At 33.3% G+C, this 21,334-nt stretch overlaps 1 protein-coding gene across 3 annotated transcripts in view; it reads left to right on the top strand.

Annotated features, from left to right (window-relative positions):
- The window catches only part of KRAS (KRAS proto-oncogene, GTPase), a 39,074-nt gene that overhangs the window by 8,456 nt on the left and 9,284 nt on the right, over positions 1-21,334 (top strand). For 2 of the 3 annotated variants that reach the window (XM_059185794.1, XM_059185792.1), the window contains exons 3-5: positions 11,713-11,891; positions 13,333-13,492; positions 20,777-20,900. In XM_059185794.1, the coding sequence (XP_059041777.1) occupies positions 11,713-11,891; positions 13,333-13,492; positions 20,777-20,896 (459 nt within the window). In that variant the 3' untranslated portion in view covers positions 20,897-20,900. The remainder of the gene's footprint in view (positions 1-11,712; positions 11,892-13,332; positions 13,493-20,776; positions 20,901-21,334) is intronic. The other variant, XM_059185793.1, reaches the window with a different exon arrangement.

The following is a 21,334-nucleotide window of genomic DNA, read 5'->3' as shown; positions in this document are numbered from 1 at the left end:
GTTGTGAACACCTGATTTTTAGAATAAAGTAACACAAAATTCAGGCCCTGTATTTAGGTCAATCTAAAAGTAAGTATGTACTTAATAATAATAAGTGCTTATTTAGACCTGAATGTTAAAAATTATCCAACATGTTTTAGTCTTACTTGGATTTTTATAAATACAAAGCTTTACAAACATAGAAATGAAAGTTGGTGGTGGAAATAAGTGAAAGGAAAAAATGTTTTTATGATTTAGCATCTGTAAAGATTCTGTTTTTTTTTTAATACTTTTTTTTTTTAAGATTTTATTTATTTATTTGACAGAGAGAGATCACAAGTAGGCCGAGAGAGAGGGGAAAGCAGGCTCCCCGCTGAACAGAGAGCCTGACATGGGGCTTGATCCCAGGACCCAGAGATCATGATCTGAGCCAAAGGCAGCGGCTTAACCCACTGAGCCACCCAGGAGCCCCTCAGATTTGTTTTTGATATGGCCAGTGAATCCCTTTCAAACTAGCCTCTGTATTTTGACCTGTCTTCATCTGATTCTGAGCTCTTTCTTATTCTGTGGCACAGTGTGTTCCAGGTTCATATTGTACTTTCCCTATCTTCACCTGGGATTCAGCCATTTGTCCAAGGAGTCCCATTTCCTTTTAGTGGGGAATGGTAATGGTATTTAGAAATTAAGACCCAGATGTTAGAGGGGTGCCTGACTGCCTCAGTGGGTATGATTACTTAAAAAAAAAGAGACCTAAATGTTAGATATGCTTATTGCTGATGGGGTATCCCTGCTTTTAGACCCTTTTCAATGGACAAAACTGAGAAATATATTTTATTTAAAAATCATGAATTTCTTCTTCCTCACCATCCTCCATTATCTTTTTCTCCCATGGTGGAAACCCTAGTTCTACCTTGTATACATTTCATTGTTAAATATCAGACAGCTGTTGAAATAAAATGATGTCAGTCTTCAATCCTGGTTCTTGAAGTATTATCTTAAGTAATACAGATTAAGTGAATTAACATTAGGCTAGCTTCCATATTTGTGGAATTGGGATTAAACATTTTTCTCCACTGACAAAAGTAGAGATCCTTTCCATTTTCAAAATATTCATAAACCACTTAGGAAAACACCTAGGAAAAGATTGAGCTCTTCGGGTACATGAAAATTAAGACATTATTAACAAAAATACAGGGAAACTTGGGGAAAGTATTTATATCATATAGTCATCAGGAAGCTCTCATATATGTTAGAAAAAAGCAAACATTCAAATGAAATAAAAAAGAGGCTAAGGATATAAATAGACAACCTATCCATTAAAAATAAAACAGGTGACATACAAACATATAAAAGATACCTCAGTAATACAGAAATGCAAGTTCAAAACAGTAAAGACTGGCACTTTAATACTGGCTAAGATTATAATGATAGGGGTGCTGGCTGGGAGGGGTATGTAGGCAAGTATACTCTTTATGAGGTAGTGGAAGTGTACCTTCTTAGAGAATTTCTGGAGTTCAGTTTGGCAATATGTATCAAAATGTAAACTGCATGTTCTTTGACCAAGTAATTTTACTTCTAGGAATTTATCCCAAAGATTCCATTGGATAAGTGTTTAAGATATGTAATACATAGGAATGTTTCTTGCAGTGTTGTTTATGATTTTTGAAAATGGAAATAATCCACATGGCTACCAGTGGGTAAAGTAAATTATAGTATATCTGTACAAATTATATACTTGTCAAAAAGATTAGGTTGATATATCTGTACTAACATTGAACAATACCCATTGTGAAGTGAAGCTGCATCATAGTACATTGTGTAGAGTGTAATTCTTTTATATAAAAACTGTGAATATGTACATAAAATATGGTAGTTCAGTCAGACTCATTCTCTGTAGTTTTGGGTTTTTAAAAATGAGTTTTTTGGTTTTAAAAAAACCAAAAATGAGTTTTTGGTTTTAAAAAATATATATGTTTTGAGAGGGAAAATTAAATACTCTTTTTTTGAGGGAGAAAAGTCCCTAACGTATTATCTACCATTTGATTGCTTCATATTTACTTTCTTCCCCCTTTTTAAAGCCTCAACAGATTGAACAGTGCAGAGGTATCTTGGATAAAGAATTTGGTATTTGGCCAATTAAAGAAGAGCTGAGAGAAATATAATGCAAAACATGAAGATTCTATTGGCATCTGTAATTATTAAGATTGGATCTATACTCGATCCTGCCTTACATTCTGACCTTGGCATCAAGTGATAATTTATGGCAGAATGCCACATGACTTCAGTGGTTACAGATGCATGCTTAATATATCTTTATTTTCAAAATCTGTTATGCAAATTTTCCTTGAGTTTATTCAGATTTTTGAACCAGTTTTATCTCTTGCAAGTAGTCTTTTTTTTTTTTTTTTTTAAGATTTTATTTATTTATTTGGCAGAGAGAGAGAGAGAGAGCGCGCACACGTGCGAGCACAATCAGGGGGAGCAACAGGCAGAGAGAGAGGGAGAAGCAGGCCCCCTACCAAGCAAGGAGCCAGATGCAGGGCTGATTCCAGGACTGTGGGACCATGACCTGAGCTGAAAGCAGATGCTTAACCAACTGAGCCACCCAGGTGCCCCACTTGCAAGTAGTCTTAGGCTGAGATTCAACATTCTCGTAATTTAAAGTATTCTTCATTTAGTAAAGAAATTTTTAAAAAAAATTTGTTTTCTTTATTTTTACTATTAATGAATATCTTAATCAAAACTTCTATCATGAGAACAAGCTCTTTTAACACCCTCGCTGCCTGATTAAAACAGAGATCCTTTGTAATCTTCAGAGCTTTAGCTCTCCTTCCTGGAGCTTGTCCAGCGCTATTATGTTTATTTTGAAATATGGTGATTGATTTTGCAAAAGTAGTCCAAGGGTAGTTGTTCAATAATCTTACAAAGACAGGATACTACTGTTGCCATAGAGTTCATAGTAACCAGTGGCCTGGCTCCTAAACTTTTTGGGCCGTAAGGGCATGTGCAATGTAATATATAAAATCATATGGTTAACTTGTTATAGCACTTTTATAAAGGATTTTCATAGTCTTTAATACTAACCTGTATACAGAATTTTGTCTGGTATTATTTACTAGCTTTTACCACTGAAGGAACAATGCCTTACAGTACATGAGACATTAAGTAGTTTGCCTGCACTCACACCACAAGTAAGAGGAGTTCTGTGGCTGCCCATAGATTGAAGATTCAGGAGTGTATCTTTAGCCTAGATTTCGGTCCTGAGCATGAGATCTGTATAGCAAGCTGCTTCCAGGTCATGTCCATCAGAACAATCCAAACATGGAATTCGACATACCCCAAATTGAACTCATCTTTTCCTCTACTCTTCCCCTTCTGTCCCTATGCCCAATCAGTAAACTACCATTAAAAAAATTGAGATATAATTCATATAGCATAAAATTCATCCTTTAAAAATATCCAGTTAGTGATTTTTAGTATATCCATGAAGTTATATAACCATAACATTTTTTTATCACCTCGAAAAGAAGCCCCTTACCTATAAGCAGTCATTCCCTAGTCCCTTTTGCCAGCTCTTGGTAATGACTGTGTAATGTCTCTGCGGATTTGCCTATTCTGCATATTTCATATAACTGGAATCCTACAGTCTGTGTCTTCTCGTGTCTGGCTTCTTCCATGTAGGATAATGTTTTCAAGGTTCATCCTCACTATCACATAGTTTAATGTTTCATTCCTTTTTATGGTCAAATAATATTCTGTCATATGGATAATACCTTACTGAGTTTATCAATCAGTTCATGGGCATTTAGATTGTCTCCTCTTTTGGGCTATTTTGAATAATGTTGTTGTAAACATTTGTGTATACTTTTTTGTGTGAACATATATCTTCAATTCTTTTGGGTATATAACTAGAAATAGAATTGCTAAGTCGTGTGGTATCTTTATGTTTAACTTCTTGAGCAGCTCTCAGACTCTTCCACAGTGTTTGCAATATTTACATTCCCACCAGCAATATATGAAGTAGTTCTGCCAATTTTACCCAATAACTATTTCTCTAAACTAATGTTCTCTCCCTGTCTACTACTGTTGCTGCCTTCAGGTTCTGTCATTTCTTGTAATAGCTTCCTAATTCATCTTGCAGCCTCCAACCTGCTCCCTTCTGTGATTTTTCATAATACTAACAGTGAATCTGGTAAATCTGATGTTTCCTTCCTACTTAAAAATCTTCCGGTAATTTAGTATAAGATGAAGTTCCAAATTCCTTAATGTGGCATAAAGACCCTCCGTAAGCTGACTTCTGCTTGATTGTCCGGTTTCACTTCTACTTACCTAAAATCCCTCTAAGTTAAAGTTTTACTGAACTTCTTGGTTCCATGTACTCAACATATGCTTCATGTTTTTATGCATTTTTTGGCTCCTTACTGCCAGGAGTGGCCCTCTCCTCGCTGTCTTTCTGAACTCCTGTAAGCAAAGTTGATCTCTCCTTCCTGTTAGCTACCATTGTATTTTGTCCTGCATGTGGTGTTGCATTTATTTCATTATATTTTAATTATTTGTATACCATATCTCTTCTTCCAGACCTAGTTCTTTGAGGTCAGAAACTTTATAACTCCTGGCATAGTATATAACAGCTAGTAGATGTATAGTAAGTATCCCTAAGATGCAAGGGAGAATGGACTGAGTACGTGGGAATGAACTAATAATAAGCTTGGGTTTAGATCTCCCAAAGTCCGTGTTTCTTTCCTCCTATAATTCTAACATACCTGGCTGTTATACATGATTCTAGCTGTTTTTGAAAACTAGCTGTCTACAACATCCGTTGATGGCTTACAGCCAGTAGTGTGGAACATACCATTCTATGATGGATTCAAATAATTTTTTGGAAGAATAACAAAATACTTGAGCATTAAGAGAGTAAAAGTTTCTCATTTTTCCCTATAGGTGTTATTTATATTTAGCAGTACAATGAAAAGTACTTTTGGCACTTAATGCATTAAGAAAACCTAACATCTCAAAAGTAAATCCTCAAATAATACTTTAGCTGACATTTTCAGCAGTCCTATTCATATTTACAAGAGTATCTGATGGAATCAACAGCATGAAGATGGAGATTAAATGGGATAATGCTTGTAATATGCTTATTACAGCATCTGACAAACTTTTTGTTGTTTACTGTAGTATCTTCCCACGTCAGGGTTTCACTGCCTGAGTTGAAAAACTAAATTGAGTGTTAAAAGATGAACATTCTTAAGTAACTTGGTTACTATAAATTGTAAAAGAAAATTGACAAAGTGATGTCCTGGTCAACAAATTTATCTCATCTTGAATGATTTAGTCTTCATTTTCAAATTCCTTTAATGCGTCTACAGATATGTTTCTTCACATAAAACAACACTTAAAGGTGTGGGGTTTTTTTTCCAGTTAATTTACTTTTTTAGTAATCTCCAACCTAATGTGAGGCTTGAACTTATGGCCCCAGGATCAAGAGTCAGATGCTTTTCTGACTGAGCCAACAGGTGCCCCCCCCTTAAAGGTGTTTTAATAAAGTGGAAAACACTTTAAAAAATTATACAGGTCAGTGAAAAAAAGATGAAAATTCCAGGTGATGGGAATAAATGTGGAAATACAGTAAAAAAAGTAACATTACTAGTCCTCAAAGAAATGGATATTAAAATAATAAGAATTCTTAATAAGTTGACAAAATTTAAAGAAAAAATATAAAATTATTGTTAGTGAGTGGTGACGAAATTGGTACATTCTTAATGTCGTATAGAAAATTAGTATAATGAACATTATGTATGCACTAACCAGCTTTTTCATATTTTCACATTCTGCAATATTTGGTGTAGATCCTTTTTCTTTTTCAAGATAAAAATTTAATACAGTTGAAAGCCCCTTTGTTCTCTGTAGTCTTACTCTCTTCCCAAAAATGTTTTTAAATTTTTCTCATGTTTTTATATTTCTACGTTAAAAGTTTCATATTCTATAAAACTTGCTTGAATACATTTGTTTAAATACTCTTAATATAATTTTAAAATTTACATCTTTATTGTTTTAATATCATTTATAGTATCTTAAACTTGTGCTTATTTTTGTAAGACTGTTGTAGTGTATGCATATATTTATGTTGAATGGGTTCATTCATTCATTCATCAGACAGTACCGGTTGCCTGTGGTATTCAGGATTTAAACATAGGGTGTACAGTGAGCAGAGCAGATGTGAGCCCAGCTATCAGGGAGTTCACAGCATAGTAGGGCGTATACACTTAAACTGTAGGTACAGATAATTTTGTGAAGGATTTTATTTTTAGAAAGGAAGGGATGTTATTAGAAGACTTAAAGCAAGTGAGTGACATGGTCTAACCAGTGTTTAAAAACAGTCACTAGCTGCTCTGTGGAGAACATATCATAAGAGTAATAATGAAGATCTCTGTTGTAAGCACTTACAAGAAATTGCACGAGACAAAACAGTTGTCACGGATGAGGGTGATGGTGGTGGTGGATGCTTGGATGTGAAGTGTATTTTGAAAACAGATAAATAGCATAAGATTGTGGGTCACTATTAAATGCTTATGTAATTTTTTCTTTGGAAGACATTTTAGGATGCCATGTTTAGTATATCTCTGTTATAACTATCATTTAAAAAAAAGGTAAACCATGTTTCCTCAGCATCGTTTACCAGAAGTAGCATTAGTTTCCAAGGCTATGAACATTTGTATGGTTCTTGATAAATGCTGTGATTGCTTTCCAGAAGGATTATGCCTGTTCATTATATCACCAGAAATGTTTGTGCTCTATCATGATTAAGTTTTGCCAGCATGGTGTATTTCTCTTAGAAAAGTTGTTTGTTGTTTTTAACCACTTCAACAAATTAAAAAACAGCACTTTAGCCAGGAGTAAAGAAAAATACATGGAATAACTTTCCTTCTAATAATGTTATACTGAATTAATTTAAGTGGCTTTAGCCTTTTTTTGGCAAAGGATGTTAAATAACCTATGTACCCGATCTAAAAGTTCATTCTGTTTGAAAGGCTGGAGATAATAACTAATTGGAAATTTAAGGTGTTGGGACTCCTGGCGGGCTCAGTTTGGTAGAACATGGGACTCTTGGTCTCAGGGTTCTCAGCTGGAGCCCTACACTGGGCATAGAGCTTACTTTAAGAAAAATAGTAATAATGTCTTGACCTTTTCTTGCTTCATTCTTACCTAGTTTCATTATACAATCTATGTGTATTTGAATTGGCTGGATTTTGCTAATCCGTACTTTCTCAAAGTGGTGATTTTTTTTTTTAAGTATAAAAAGAATAACATACTGAGATTACTTCAGATTTGTGAAGAGTTATTAGCTTAGAGCAGAGGTTGCCAAGCTTTTCTGCAGAGGACCACATTTTCTATAAAGGTCTTCATCACACAATCTTTGCTTTTTTTTTTTTTCTAATGTTGATTTAAAAGCCCCCAAACTATTTTTAGTTTATGGGCCATGTAAAAACAGGTGGGCAGGATTTGGCCTGTGGCCAGTAGTTTGCTGAACCCTTATTTAGACTCTAATCCTGGGAAGTAGTCTACATTGTTCTGAATTTTTTCTACTTCCATTTACTTCTTTTTTTTTTTTTTTAAGATTTTTATTTATTTATTTGACAGAGACTGAGAGAGATCACAAGTAGGCGGAGAGGCAGGCAGAGAGAAAGGGGGAAGCAGGCTCCCTGCTGAGCAGATGCTGAGCAGAGAGCCCTATGTGCTGCTCCATCCCAGGACCCTGAGATCATGACCTGAGCGGAAGGCAGAAGCTTAACCCACTGAGCCACCCAGGCACCCCGACTTCCATTTACTTCTTTTCTTTCTTTCTTTTTCTCTATTTACTTCTTTTCTTATGGCTAACCAGAAGTTAGAACAAAATCTTTGTATGTCATTTTTGTTGTGCTTGCTTTTTGTTTTGTCACCACACCTGTCTGTTCTTTTCAAATTAAACTGTGCCATTTAATATGTTGTTATTGTGGTTCTACCAGGTTGCACTGCCTTTTTATGTGGCTCAGTGATTGCACTTCTAAGGATGACTCTAGTTAGAATTCACTTTGGAAATACTGACTTTTTAACCTAAATCTGTTATTTCTAATCAGGGTATTCTACTTATTGCTCTTAGGTTTAGATTACTTTTTTTCAGTAACTGAGTGTGTGACTCAGAACTTTGCTGGAATTTAGAGTTTAGAAGGGAAAAGATAATGAGAATGTAATGTACTGGTCAGTAGGGACTGTTTTCCCAGTTTCTCAGTTCCTTCATGGAAACATGTTATGAAATATACACAGAAAATACTAATATTCCACATTATATACTTTTGAAACACAACGTGGGAATTCATTGAGGTACATCTTGGAGGTATTATCTGTGGGTAGATGGTAAATAATCCCTGGGCTCCAGAAAGTATGGTCTTTAATTTCATTGATGGGAGAAAATCTTAGATGTAAAAACTAAGAAAACTAACAACTATAAGGTTAACTTAAGTTAGCATTGGTAAGTGAAGAATGTGAGGCAGCAGCAATAGGTAAAGAAAATCTTTGGTCTATAGCCACACCTGGGTAATGAATGGATTGACTCTAAGACACTGTACTTTGCTCTCAATTCCTGCTCTTTCATCATACTTCAAAAACACTGGTTTTCTTTTCTTTTCCTTTTTTTTTTTTTTTTAAAGGTTTTTATTTATTTGACAGAGATAGACAGCGAGAGAGGGAACACAAGCAGCGGGAGTGGGAGAGGGAGAAACAGGCCTCTTGTGGAGCAGGGAGCCCAACTTGGGGCTTGATCCCAGGACCCTGGGATCATGATCTCAGCCAAAGGCAGACACCTAACAACTGACCTATCCAGGCACCCCTGATTTTCCAATTTATAATATACAGGAGTTCTTCCAAGTAGTTAAGGGAATAGGTTAAAATAATAAAATGCTAATCAAGAACCTAGATGTCCATCAACAGATGAATGGATAAAGAAGATGTGGTATATAGGTATACAGTGGAATACTATCTTGCCATTTGTGACGATGTGGATGGAACTAGAGGGTATTATGCTGAGCAAAATAAGTCAGTCAGAGAAAGAGAGTTATCATATGATCTCCCTGATATGAGGAAGTTGAGAGGCAAAGCAGGGGTTTTGGGGGCTAGGGAAGGAAAAATGAAACAAGATGGGATCGGGAGAGAGACCATAAGAGACTCAATCTCACAAAACAAACTGAGGGTTGCTGGGGGGAGTGGGGTAGGGAGAGGGTGGTTGGGTTATGGATATTGGGGAAGGTATATGCTATGGTGAGTGCTGTGAAGTGTGTGAACCTGGCTATTCACAGACCTGTACCCCTGGGCCTAATAATACATTATATGTTAATAAACAATTAAAAATGAAATCTTAAAAATAAAATAAAATACCAATAAAATATTCAAATCTTTAGTAAAAAGCTTCTTTTTAGAAAATAAATAGATATCCTTCTTTTATAGACAGTTTGGAAAATTTAGTTTACTTTAAAAGGTAAGCATGAGATCATAGTCTAATATGGTAGTTTTTCACACTTTTAAAAATTAAAATTCTTAGAAAGTAATATGTTTAATATAGCATTAAGTACCCAAAAAATAAAAAGCAAGAGATAAGTTCCTTATTTCTTAAATTAACTATCTACCAAAAACTTCCCTTTTAACATTTTGATGTATATACCACCAGTTCTTAAGTATATATACTGATACATTTGTATAGATACATGTGTATATTTGGGATCATGCTACATATAAATCTTTGTGTTCTGTTGTAAAGATTTTTCAGATATTTTACCAAAACCATGGTTTTTAATTTATTTTTAATTTTTTAAAGATTTTTATTTATTTATTTGACACAGAGAGACACAGTAAGCAGGGAGACACAAGCAGGGAGAGTGGGAAAGAGAAAAGCAGGTTTCCCACTGAGCAGGGAGCCCAGTATGGACCCTGGACCCTGTTTACCGACCTGAGCTGAAGCAGATGCCCAGTGACTGAGCCACACAGGCGCCCCCAAAAACGTGATTTTCAATGGCCATTCTTTTTTCTTAATGATAGAGTGGTCTATACGGTAATTCATGAACTAAGGGCACTTTAATACTACAGCCCACATGTGGAACAATTAGGAAGTGTCTTTGGTTTACACGTTATATCCATTTTCAGCTCTGCCTCTTATCCCATGACTTCACATTACACCATCCCTTTTCCTTATTTTTTGAGTCCTATTTTGGCAGAAAGTACATGAAGACTTCTAGGTGTAAGTATTAATCAAACGTTAGAGGAAAATCAGATTTTCATTTTAAGGTTCTATAATGCTGCCCACTCCCTTTCCTTTTATTCAGTCTTAGAGTTGCACAGTCTCTTTAAGATATCCATCTCTTTCTCCCTTCTTGCTCCCCCTTTTATAGAGGCCTCATAGAATTTGCAGATAAAACAATCATGCCCTCTAGAGTTATCCTAGTATTTCTCTGGCTGTTAGATATTGTTTCCAGGATTTCAGAAATGGATAAGGGCATTAAAATCCTCAGTATCGACCTTTCTCTTATATATTCGTCTGACTGTAAGTAAAATAGATGCATGACAACTATTTGTAAATTGATTTTTCTTGTCATTCTAAATCATCCTGAATAATAGAGTTGCTAGAGCTATCCCATTTTTGGAGTAATTATTTTCTTTCATAGAGTATTTGTGTCTTTTTGTTAATAATATGAGTACTTGCATCATTTTTTTTTTTTTTTGCGTAACACTTTCTTGTAAACCTTTTTTGAAATTGTAAGATATATACATTTATCTAATGTATCTTATATATCATTGCAGCCATTCTTACATGTATAATTCAGTGGCATTAAGTAAATTCACAGTGTTGAACAACCAGTAGCTCTATTTCCAAAACCTTTGCATCATCCCAAACTGAAACCTGTGTCCATTAAACAATAGCTCTCAAATCCCCCCCCCCCCCAGGTAACCTCTATTATACATTTTTGTCTCCATGATTTTACCTATTTGAGGTACCTCACATAAGTGGAATTATAGATATTTGGCTTTTTGTGTTTCTGGCATAAAATTTGGAATGTTCTTCCATGTTATAACACATAGAATTTCATTCCTTTTTATAACATATAGAATTGCATTCCTTTTTATGGCTGAATAATATTCCACTGTGTATATGTGTATATGTATTTTTTATATATATAATATATATACATTCTGCATTTTGGCTATTCTAAAAAATGCTGCAGTGAACATTTATATACAAGTATCTGACTTCCTGCTTTCAGTTATTTTGGTTATATATGTAGGAACAGAATTGCTGGATCATATGGGAATTCTATATTTAACTTTTCGAGAAACTGCCAAACGGTTGTTTACATTGGCTGTATCATTTTACATTCCTACCAGCAATGTATAAAGTTTCCAGTCTCTCCGCATCCTTGCTAATACTTGTCTTCCTTCTTTTTAAATTTTTTTATTTTTAATAATAACCATCCTAATGGGTGTGAAATGGTAGCTCCTTGTGGTTTTGATTTGCATTTCCCTAATGATGTGTTGAACATCTTTTCATGTGTGTAATTAGCCATTTGTGTATCTCCTTTGGAGGAATCTGTTCGGGTCCTTTACCCAGTTTTGAATTGGGTTGTCTTTTAGTTGTTGGTTTGCATATGACACCTTTTTAAAAGTAAAAGGTGCACCATAATAATCCTGACTATGTTTCTCCCTTCTCAGGATTCCTACAGGAAACAAGTAGTAATTGATGGAGAAACCTGTCTCTTGGATATTCTCGACACAGCAGGTCAAGAGGAGTACAGTGCAATGAGGGACCAGTACATGAGGACTGGGGAGGGCTTTCTTTGTGTATTTGCCATAAATAATACTAAATCATTTGAAGATATTCACCATTATAGGTGGGTTTAAATTGAATATAATAAAATGACATTGAGGAGTAATTACATCTTTCACTTATTATGTCTTTGCTGCCTACCATGCATAAATTATCTAAACTGAATTTTAAAATAACAATGAGGTAGGTAATATATCCCTGTTTTACAAATAAAGTTCTCGAGGATTAGAGCAGTTGAGTAATTTGTTCCAGGTAGCATAGATAGTGGTGCTAGAATTGAACTCTAGGCTTGTTTAACTTCAAAACCTGTACTCTTAACCACTGTACACTAGGGTCACAATGCTTTAAGCTAGAGCCATCATAAAAATGAAAACCATCAACAAAAATATGAAAAGGTAATGGAGGTACCACTCAGATAGCCTTAAAAATAATCAGGTGTAGTGTAGAATTTCTTGAAACTGGATAAACATTGGCTTTAGATAGTTAAGAAAAACAATCTCTGAAGTTGTAAAAAAGATTGAAATATTAGAACAGTTACAGTTTGTAAAGAACAGGCAAATCTGCGTAAAATTGACTTTTTAAAATCATTAATAGTATTAAATATAATTTATATTCTATGTCTTTGAGGGTTTACAGTTTTCGAAAAAGTGCGTATTAAATATCCCATTCATTAGCTATGTTCTATAACAGTGAGTTAGCCTTGTTAAGAGGTGTAACATTCTAATACATTTCTTATAGCCCATTTTCTTTGTAGTCTATTAATAGAGAAAAAGAAATTTGAGTGGGTGACAGTATTCTTGTAGAATAGTAAATCGGTGTCAGTATGTTAAGCTATAAAGTTTTCTTAGCTATTAAGTAGAGAAACTGGGAATTTGGACCAGTTCTGACTCTATTGCCTACCTTTTATTCCCTGCTGTACTTTTGAAATTCACCTAAAATTGTGAAATAATATAATTTTACCCCAAATTTAGAGTTTATACACATCTTATTGAAAAAAATCAACATGTAGAAGGACTTTTAACAGAATAAACCTGTAATAATGTCAGCGTTACCCACATAGAAATCAGAGTCTTCCCACTTGGTGCTCTTTTTTTTAAAAGACATGTATGAAAATTATGTCAGTGTTGTAATCCATGTTTTTATAAAAACATCTTTAATTCTATACATGTACATTTAATAACATAGTATATGTTTCTAAGATTACAATTTTAAAAATTAGGCACAGCATATTTTTAGCCTAGAATTTTTTCAATATTTCCTGTTTTATCATTGTGACCTACCTGCATATGGACCTATTATATTGTAGTTTTACCATATATTTTGGTATTTTATCTTTTAAGAGACATAATAGAAGGAGAAGCAAGGAAAATTTGGTGTGGTTGGAAACTAGGAATTACATTAAATGTCTTCTTTCAGCTATATTTTAGAAGACGGAATTATGAACAAATTTTGAAAGGTATATTTTGTTACTAATATCTCTGCTATAACTTTTTCTTTCTCCCCAGAGAACAAATAAAAAGAGTTAAAGACTCTGAAGATGTACCTATGGTCCTAGTAGGAAATAAATGTGATTTGCCTTCTAGAACAGTAGACACAAAACAGGCTCAGGACTTAGCAAGAAGTTATGGAATTCCTTTTATTGAAACATCAGCAAAGACAAGACAGGTAAGTAAAATTTTAATAAATATGAATCTATTCCCTGTAAACTATATCAGATAATTTAATTTATAATTTGCTGACATATATTCTGTTAACATCATTCTGAGGGTTGGAAGGCAAGAACATTCATAAATGTACATACCTGATTTTGTAACTGTTACATCATTTAATGTAACTTAATTTTTCTTTCCAGAATGCTAATATAGAAAATAAGACAATGTTTATTTGGTAAATGTTCTCTTAAGGATATGAAAGGGCAGCGTTTTTTAATCCAGTGTCCATGGTATTACTTTTGGCTTTGGTTTCTTTCCACATTGAATATTTCTCTTCAGCCCAGCACATCTTACATTAAGCATTCAAGAAATGTAGGGATTTTTTTTTTAACTGTTATATTTATAAGGTCAAAGAACAGGGGAACAAATACTCATTTCCTATTTTAGAAGTGTTTTGAAAAGTATTATGTCATGTGTTTCTAGATTAAGTTTTATTGTATTTGAAGAATTCTATTTTGGTAGAATTTTAAAAAAAATTTTTTTATTAACATATATTATTTGTTTCAGGGGTATAGGTCCGTGATTCATCAGTCTTACACAATTCACAACTCTTCACCACAACACATATCCTCCCCAGTGTCTGTCACCCAGCCACCACATCCCCCTAACGCCCTTTTGGTAGAGTTTTTTTAAAGAAAGATATATTTATTTTTGGAGAAAGTTTTCATTAAAGCAAAAGGATATTTAGAAAGCAAATAGGAATTCTCAGTTATTCATTTACTGTGTTCTGACAAAAATTAATGACATATTAACTCTGAATTTTGTTTAAAAAATTATCTTTATTTTTAAAAGCAACTTTTTTTTCTAGGTAAAACAATTTCAGTTGACATTATTTAACCTATTTGTATGAAATGAGAGTTTAACATATAGAAAAAATTCTAGAAGGAATACATAATGATATGATAGAATATAATTTTCATACACTAAGAAATTGATCAATTTATATTCCATACAAGATGAACATTTATTTTGGACTTTGCTAGTTACATGTACCTGTGAACACAGAAAACCAATTTTGTGGAATTTAACTTCTGTAATGCTAGGAGATAAGAAAATTGATGAACAACTCGCTACATGTTTAAATTTATAAAAACAGGTATTCTGTAACTTTCACTGAATTTATAAAGGGGTAAAAATTTTAAAGTAAACCATCATTCAGCTAATGCTTATGTCTGTTTCACCAGTGGAAGACCGTATGCACTCCTTCCTGATTGTACAAATTTGACACACACTGAAGAAACAATGAATTCTATTTTAAGTTCTTTTGGAGGGATTAAAAGCTGAATTTCTGTAGTTTGATTATAGTACAAGTATCTCATTCCAAAACCTGATTTATAGGTTAAAGAAAGAAGTTGGTATACAGTACTTCACTTTACTTTAGAGGAATTAAGATTTCATTCAAATCCATTCCCAGGTCCAAGAGACTGGGGAGAGTTTGGGTTTTGTCTTCTTTTTGCTTGTCTTGTGTAACAGGACTGCTTGATTTCCCTTACAGAAGAGATACTCAGAAAACATGATTACAATATTTATAACTTTAATATAAAATACAAGGAACATTATTGAAAACATTTGTCAACATACTGCCTACTACTAAATCATACCAGTAACATTTTATTAATTTGCATTATTTGTAACTTTAAAAAAAAACTTAAAAAAAAAAAAAAAAGGAAAGAAAACTGAGGTTTTGCCTAATGTGGTAAAGTGTTGCAAATGGAACAGGGCTTCTTATACTTAATATGCATATGAATGGACTAGGCCTCTTACTCAAATCCAGATTCTAGTCAGAGGGTTCAGGTTGGGACCTGATCCTCCATTTTTAACAGGCTCTCAGGTGATGCTGATTTTGATACATGGATCATACTTGGGGTAGAAAGACAAAAGATGACAGTAAAAAGGAGTTGTCTGTTATTCTGACAATGTTGCCCTCTATTTAAGAGCCTGAAATAGCTGTGTCTTCTTTCTTGTATAGTTGCTATCTAAGAAGTACTAGTTTATTCAGTGTTTGACATTAATGCTTTAATATACCACAGCATTCATAATAATCAGAAGATTACCTGGATTCCTTTTAAAGTAGATTTTGTAGGTTTTATACAGTTTTGGGGGAGGGTTGGGAAAGTAAATGTAGTATGTATGATATGGAAGTGGATTAATTTAAAATTGCTTTGTAGACATTTATGTAAATCATCTAATTAAAATATAGAGTAATGTAAAGGAATACTTGTAGTACTTTATTTCTTCTAATGCTCAGCTTTTCTTAAAAGCTCTTTTATTTATATCTTTATATAATTTATTTTGCTAAGCTATAACTTAGATATTTTAGTTTCTGATCTTTGATTTCTTTTTATTTTATGGACTTGTTGATTTGCCTTTCAAAAGTTTATTCATCTTCTTCTGTTGAAATTAATTTGATATTTGCATGCTTTTGGAAGACTTTAAAGAGCTGTTCCAAGTAATTGTGGAGATTGTGATAAATACAAATTTTCATAAATTTTACATTGCCAGTTTTTGTGAAAATTTGAAGCCCTATTTTCTGCAGAGTATTTTGTTACTTATCTGCTATTATTTCTTTGTTTTTTGAGCAAAACTAAATATGCATACTCTTGTTGAATTTTATCAGCAGTTACTTGTTTCATACCCTAAGTTTTAGTCTTGAGCATGAACTTAAAACCAAAACACCTAAAAGAATTTTTATATTAAGGTTGGTAGGGAAAAAAACATTCATTTAGAAGGAACAGACAATAAGTGTTTTTTTTTTTAATTAAGATTTTATTTATTTGATAGCACACAAGTAGGGGGAGCATGAAGGCAGAGAGAGAGGGAGAAGCAGTCTTTCCGCTGAGCAGGGAACTGTATGTGGGGCTCAGTCCCATCATGATCAGAGCCTAACTGACTGAGCCCAAACTTTGGGGAGCACAAGTGGTATCTGTTGGAGTTTTCTTTTTTTTTTCCTTATGACCCTTTAAAAATGGAAAAATTAGTCTTAGCTTTTGGCCAGTACAAAAAAATTGGCTGTGGCTACATTTGGCTTGTGGGCTGTAGTGTGCTGATCCCTGATTCTCTGGGGAACTGTACTGTTTGATTAGATGCTAGAAGTTAGGTCAGACTTTTGACTTAAATTTTACAGGCTAACAGTAGTAATTTTAAAATAAAAGTTACGTATTCTATGAAAGGGAAATAGTAGTTTTACTCTAGTACTTTTTAAGATAGGTTTGCAGAATATATATTTTATGAAATTACTTTGTAATTTTAAAAAGGCCATTATATGGGCTAGAATATAGTGAATTACATATTTTTTTACAATATTTTAGTCCACATCTGAAAAGCCAGAGTAACTTTATTTTCTGCTAGTATGCTTTATGTGGCCCCTATGTGCCAAGTATATAAAGACCTTACCTACTTCACATTTATCTGGGTAGTTTAGTAATTGCCAGATTTTTCTGGCCTCATTGGGCATGCAGTGTTGACAAAGACTGTTGAAACCAAAACATTGACACCATGGTAATCAGCTGTGTGTTTTCCAGTCTGCTAAAATCAGAATTGGTGAGGGTTCAGGAAAGTGGATGACAAAAGCAGAATTCTAAGCATATCTGCTACTCCTAATTCAGCTTTTTTATTTTCTGGAGGTCTCAGTTTGAGCATTATATGTGAAAATTAGTTTTACAAATTTAAAAATGTTGAGTGATTAATTTCCTGGTTTTTGTTAATTTCTAGCTACTTAAAATTAGGTGTTAGAAGACCTCTATTACATTGTTTTGAAGCAAACCAAATAAAAAACCTCCTTATGTGCCATATTTCTGTTGGTTAGTAGTTGAGTTTATGTACAGGAGATAAATATTTTGAACTTTAGCTTTTTTATGAGTTAAAAATAAAACAGTAACTGAGCACCTGCTGTGTGCGGCAAGCATGACCTCCCAAGTTAGCGGTAGTGCTGCAGTTCAGTGTACCTGACATGAGCTGTGGTTTGGCAAGGTTTCTTGAGAAATTCACCAATACAGAATTCTTTTAAAGAATGCATCTAGTATCTCCCATTCCTGTCTCCCAAGAAAAGGCTAGTAGTCTTGTATCTGCCTATCTTGAAGTTTTGGAAGTGTTACTTCCTTGAAAGTGTTTTCAAGAATATTTTTTGTAATAAGCTTCTCAGTAGGAACTCATTTAGAGTGAAATTGTTTAGTGAAAGCATTATAGGCACCAGAACGTAGTATGGTGCTATTTGCTGACCATTTCTTTTCTGGTATGGAATGCCCTATTTCCTTAGTCTCATAAGTGTGTTTTCACATAATAGCTGAGCTGAAATTATTATCAGATCTCTTGATTTAAAAACAGTTTACACATATGAACTTGTACACTTTTGTTCCTACATATTTTCAGTTCTGAAAATTTAGTAAGTGATGTTTAAAAATGAATATATGTGGCAATAAGCCATATTCTCAAGAATAAATCATTGAGTGCCAGTTAAGAGCTCAGCAGCTGGATAAGAGGGTATTGAAAATCTGTTTCAGCTATACCTTGTCTTCAAAAATTACCTACACATTTTAGAGTTTGAAACCAGTGCTCTTCGGTAGTACCAGTGGCTTAAAGTGCAAACAAGGATAAATAATGTTCTCTTGATGTCGTATGACTTTTAAAGCATATTATCAAGAAATGAGAAGTAATTTAAGTCTGAGAAAATATAGTAAATAACTGACTCTTTAAAATCTAATATAATTTCCTCTTAGTAAAAATAAGAAATGACCAGAGTCACTTTGGAAGAACTATTTCTCAGTGTTAATTATCTTAGCTACTCAGGTCCTAATGCTGAATTCTTGGTGGTGGGTAGTAATCGCTTCTTTTTAATTATTGGCCTCCAGTTCTCTCTCTGCATTGCTGGAAACAAAAATCATATATTCTGTACTGGTGATGGGGATGCACACAACACTTAAAAAGTAGACCCATTCAAACTGATTTTAGAAACAAATTACAATCAAAATTTGCTTCTCCTAAATTGGTGGAGGACCAAAACCCTGTCCTCTGCCCCTAGCATGTTTTACTACTTCTCTTACTGACCTTGTAACTTTTTTAAAAATAGGAATAAGAGTTTACATTCTTTAAAAATATGAGCTTTTACCTGGTTTGTTTTATTTGTGTGTGTGTGTTTGTGTGTATGCACAAATATTAAGTGTGTGTGTATATATGTATTTTTTAATTTCTTGCATTGATTTTTTTAATTGAAAGAGAGTCATTTATGAAAATATCTTACTATCTTAAATGCCATCTCATACTTTACATCTTATATGTTATTTAATGAGTTAAATTATTTATCTTATGTAATGACAATTTCTAATATATAATTTTTAAGGGCTTAAAAATAAACCCTTTCCTCTTGAGAATGATAAATACAAAATACTAAAAATTTGTATACAGGCACAAGTGGGTATCTAACTTGAAGTACCAGTGTATTTAATAATTTCAGAAAATGGTTAGAAATCTTTATTTTATAGTTGACTTAGCTAGCTGGCTAGCTAGTTGAGTAAATTGATTCCATTAAAAAAGAGATGTAGATTTTTTTGGGCTATTACTAATTTTTATTAGATAGCCAAATAGAAATATATCACTGGATGGTTATAAATAACTTGAGATGTACATTTTAACATGTAAACAACATACTTATATGCCTATTAACTGAAACCTAATTTTATGAATTTTAAAGTTTTACTTCAAAGGTAAGCTACTGAACTCTACTGAAGCAGTACTTAATATATTCTTGAGATTTATAAAAATTAATATGTCCTAAAGAACTGATGTGCTTTTTTCCCCCTTAACTATTATTAAACACAATGAATATGTGATGAACTTCGACATGCAAAAATTGAACCTTAACAATTGGTTTACTTCAGTTAATATTTAAATAGCTAATTCTCTGTGCCTGATTAAATTTAAAACTACAAACCATATTTTTTATATATATTAGCTTTCCTAGGTACTGGGCCCATTTTGTCACATTTGGTTCATAAAAGGACTAATGTTACCAATCCCAGAGAGTTAAAATATGCGAATTCCCATATTAAGTAATACATTTTAAAAATTAAAAACAGATTAGGCTTAAAATTAAATGTATAATAAAATATACCAGCCTTCCTAAATACTTACATTTTCTTTTAGAAGAATAAACACAATTATTAATCTTTGAAATTAATCAGTACATGTAGATTAATATTTGTGTGTATTTATCTTTAGATGTAAGCTTCAACTTTTGGTGGTATGTTTTCTTAGACAAACTAGGAGCACAGTTAACTGACTACTATGTCCCCTTTGGCTACTGCTTACTTTTCTGGAATGGAAAAGACATTAAAAACTTCATGTCCATATGGCCATATATGATTGTGTTTGTCGTCATGCTTTCTTACTATGGCACTAAGCAAATGTCCCTTTTCTCCCTTTAGAGTATTTAAATTAGAATAGAAGGTATAAAGCCATTGTAATTGGATCCTGTTCTAAAAATTATTTTTAAGACTTCTTTCAAATAAGAAAACAAAATGCATTACTACTATTTTGTGTGTGTACTTTAAACAATTCATGGTGTTTTCATATTATGATAAATAGCCCTCATGTAGCATTTTTATTTAAATAATATAGCTGTCCACCCACCAAAATTCCTTCCAGTCTCAGCTCCACTTGTGGGCTCTAAAAATTGACTGGACTGTGTTTTAATTGAATATAGAGCTCAAGATTCCAGTCTCTTGACCCAACTTTATTTTGAGATATTGTGTGTGTGTGTGTGTGTGTGTGTGTGTGTGTGTGTGTTTTAACTTTAAACATCCCTTTTGTACCATTTTTCTCCTCATTCCCCAGGTAGGGGAGGGTGGGAGAGGTAGGGCTGCTTATTTTTAATAAATCAAATAATTTAAATCTAACTTCAGGTTAAGCTTTGATTAATTCCATGATTAACAAACTAAAATGTTTGCATTAATTGATCCACAGATGCTAATATATGTGCTTAGGTTTTTCATAATCTCCCCTAATTGCTAATTAAAACTTTTTAAAAATTCTAATTCCATTATAAGAAATGATTTTAAAGAACAAACCAGGATTCAAGCCCATATTTTAAAGCTTCATCCCCAGTTTTATTCAATCTGATGTCTGTTTTAAAAAGAAATTCTCACGTAAAGGTCACAATTTCAAATTTCTTACACAAGGCTGTCCCAATAAATTAACATTACCAATGAAACAGACTTTAAAGAAGTTGTGTTTTACAATGCAGAGAGTGGAGGATGCTTTTTATACATTGGTGAGAGAGATCCGACAATACAGATTGAAAAAAATCAACAAAGAAGAAAAGACTCCTGGCTGTGTGAAAATTAAAAAATGCATTGTAATGTAATCTGGTAAGTTCAGCATATTAATTTTGGCAGAAAGCAGATGTCTTTCCAAGGTAACAAAGTAGCAACCACTTTAGAACTACCTAGGTATGGGGTTCTGTATTAAAAGATAAGAAATTGGTAGTTTGTTTCTATAATTAGTTCACTTATTTTTAATCTCATGTGTATAAATTATAATTGATGCAGTTTTGATAGCTGTAGACTACATTTGTCATCGGGTGTAGAAAAAAAAAAAAGGAAACTGCGTAGAGTAGTAAGGTTGAGCGGTCCAGAAGGTGGGGAAGGGCCCACTCTCAAAATGTATTCTTTCTTTTGGACATTCTGCAAGCAAATACTTGTTCTGCCTGTGTTCTCTAACTCAGTGGCATCAGCATCACTTTTTTATCCAAGAAACCTGGAAGTCTTGGGATGACTCTGACTTCCCTCTTTTGCACTCCCAT

Source organism: Mustela lutreola, chromosome 8, assembly GCF_030435805.1.
Source record: "Mustela lutreola isolate mMusLut2 chromosome 8, mMusLut2.pri, whole genome shotgun sequence".
NCBI lineage: Eukaryota > Metazoa > Chordata > Mammalia > Carnivora > Mustelidae > Mustela > Mustela lutreola.
Note: the sequence above shows the minus strand (reverse complement) of the source record. Positions and strands in the feature narration are given on the sequence as shown.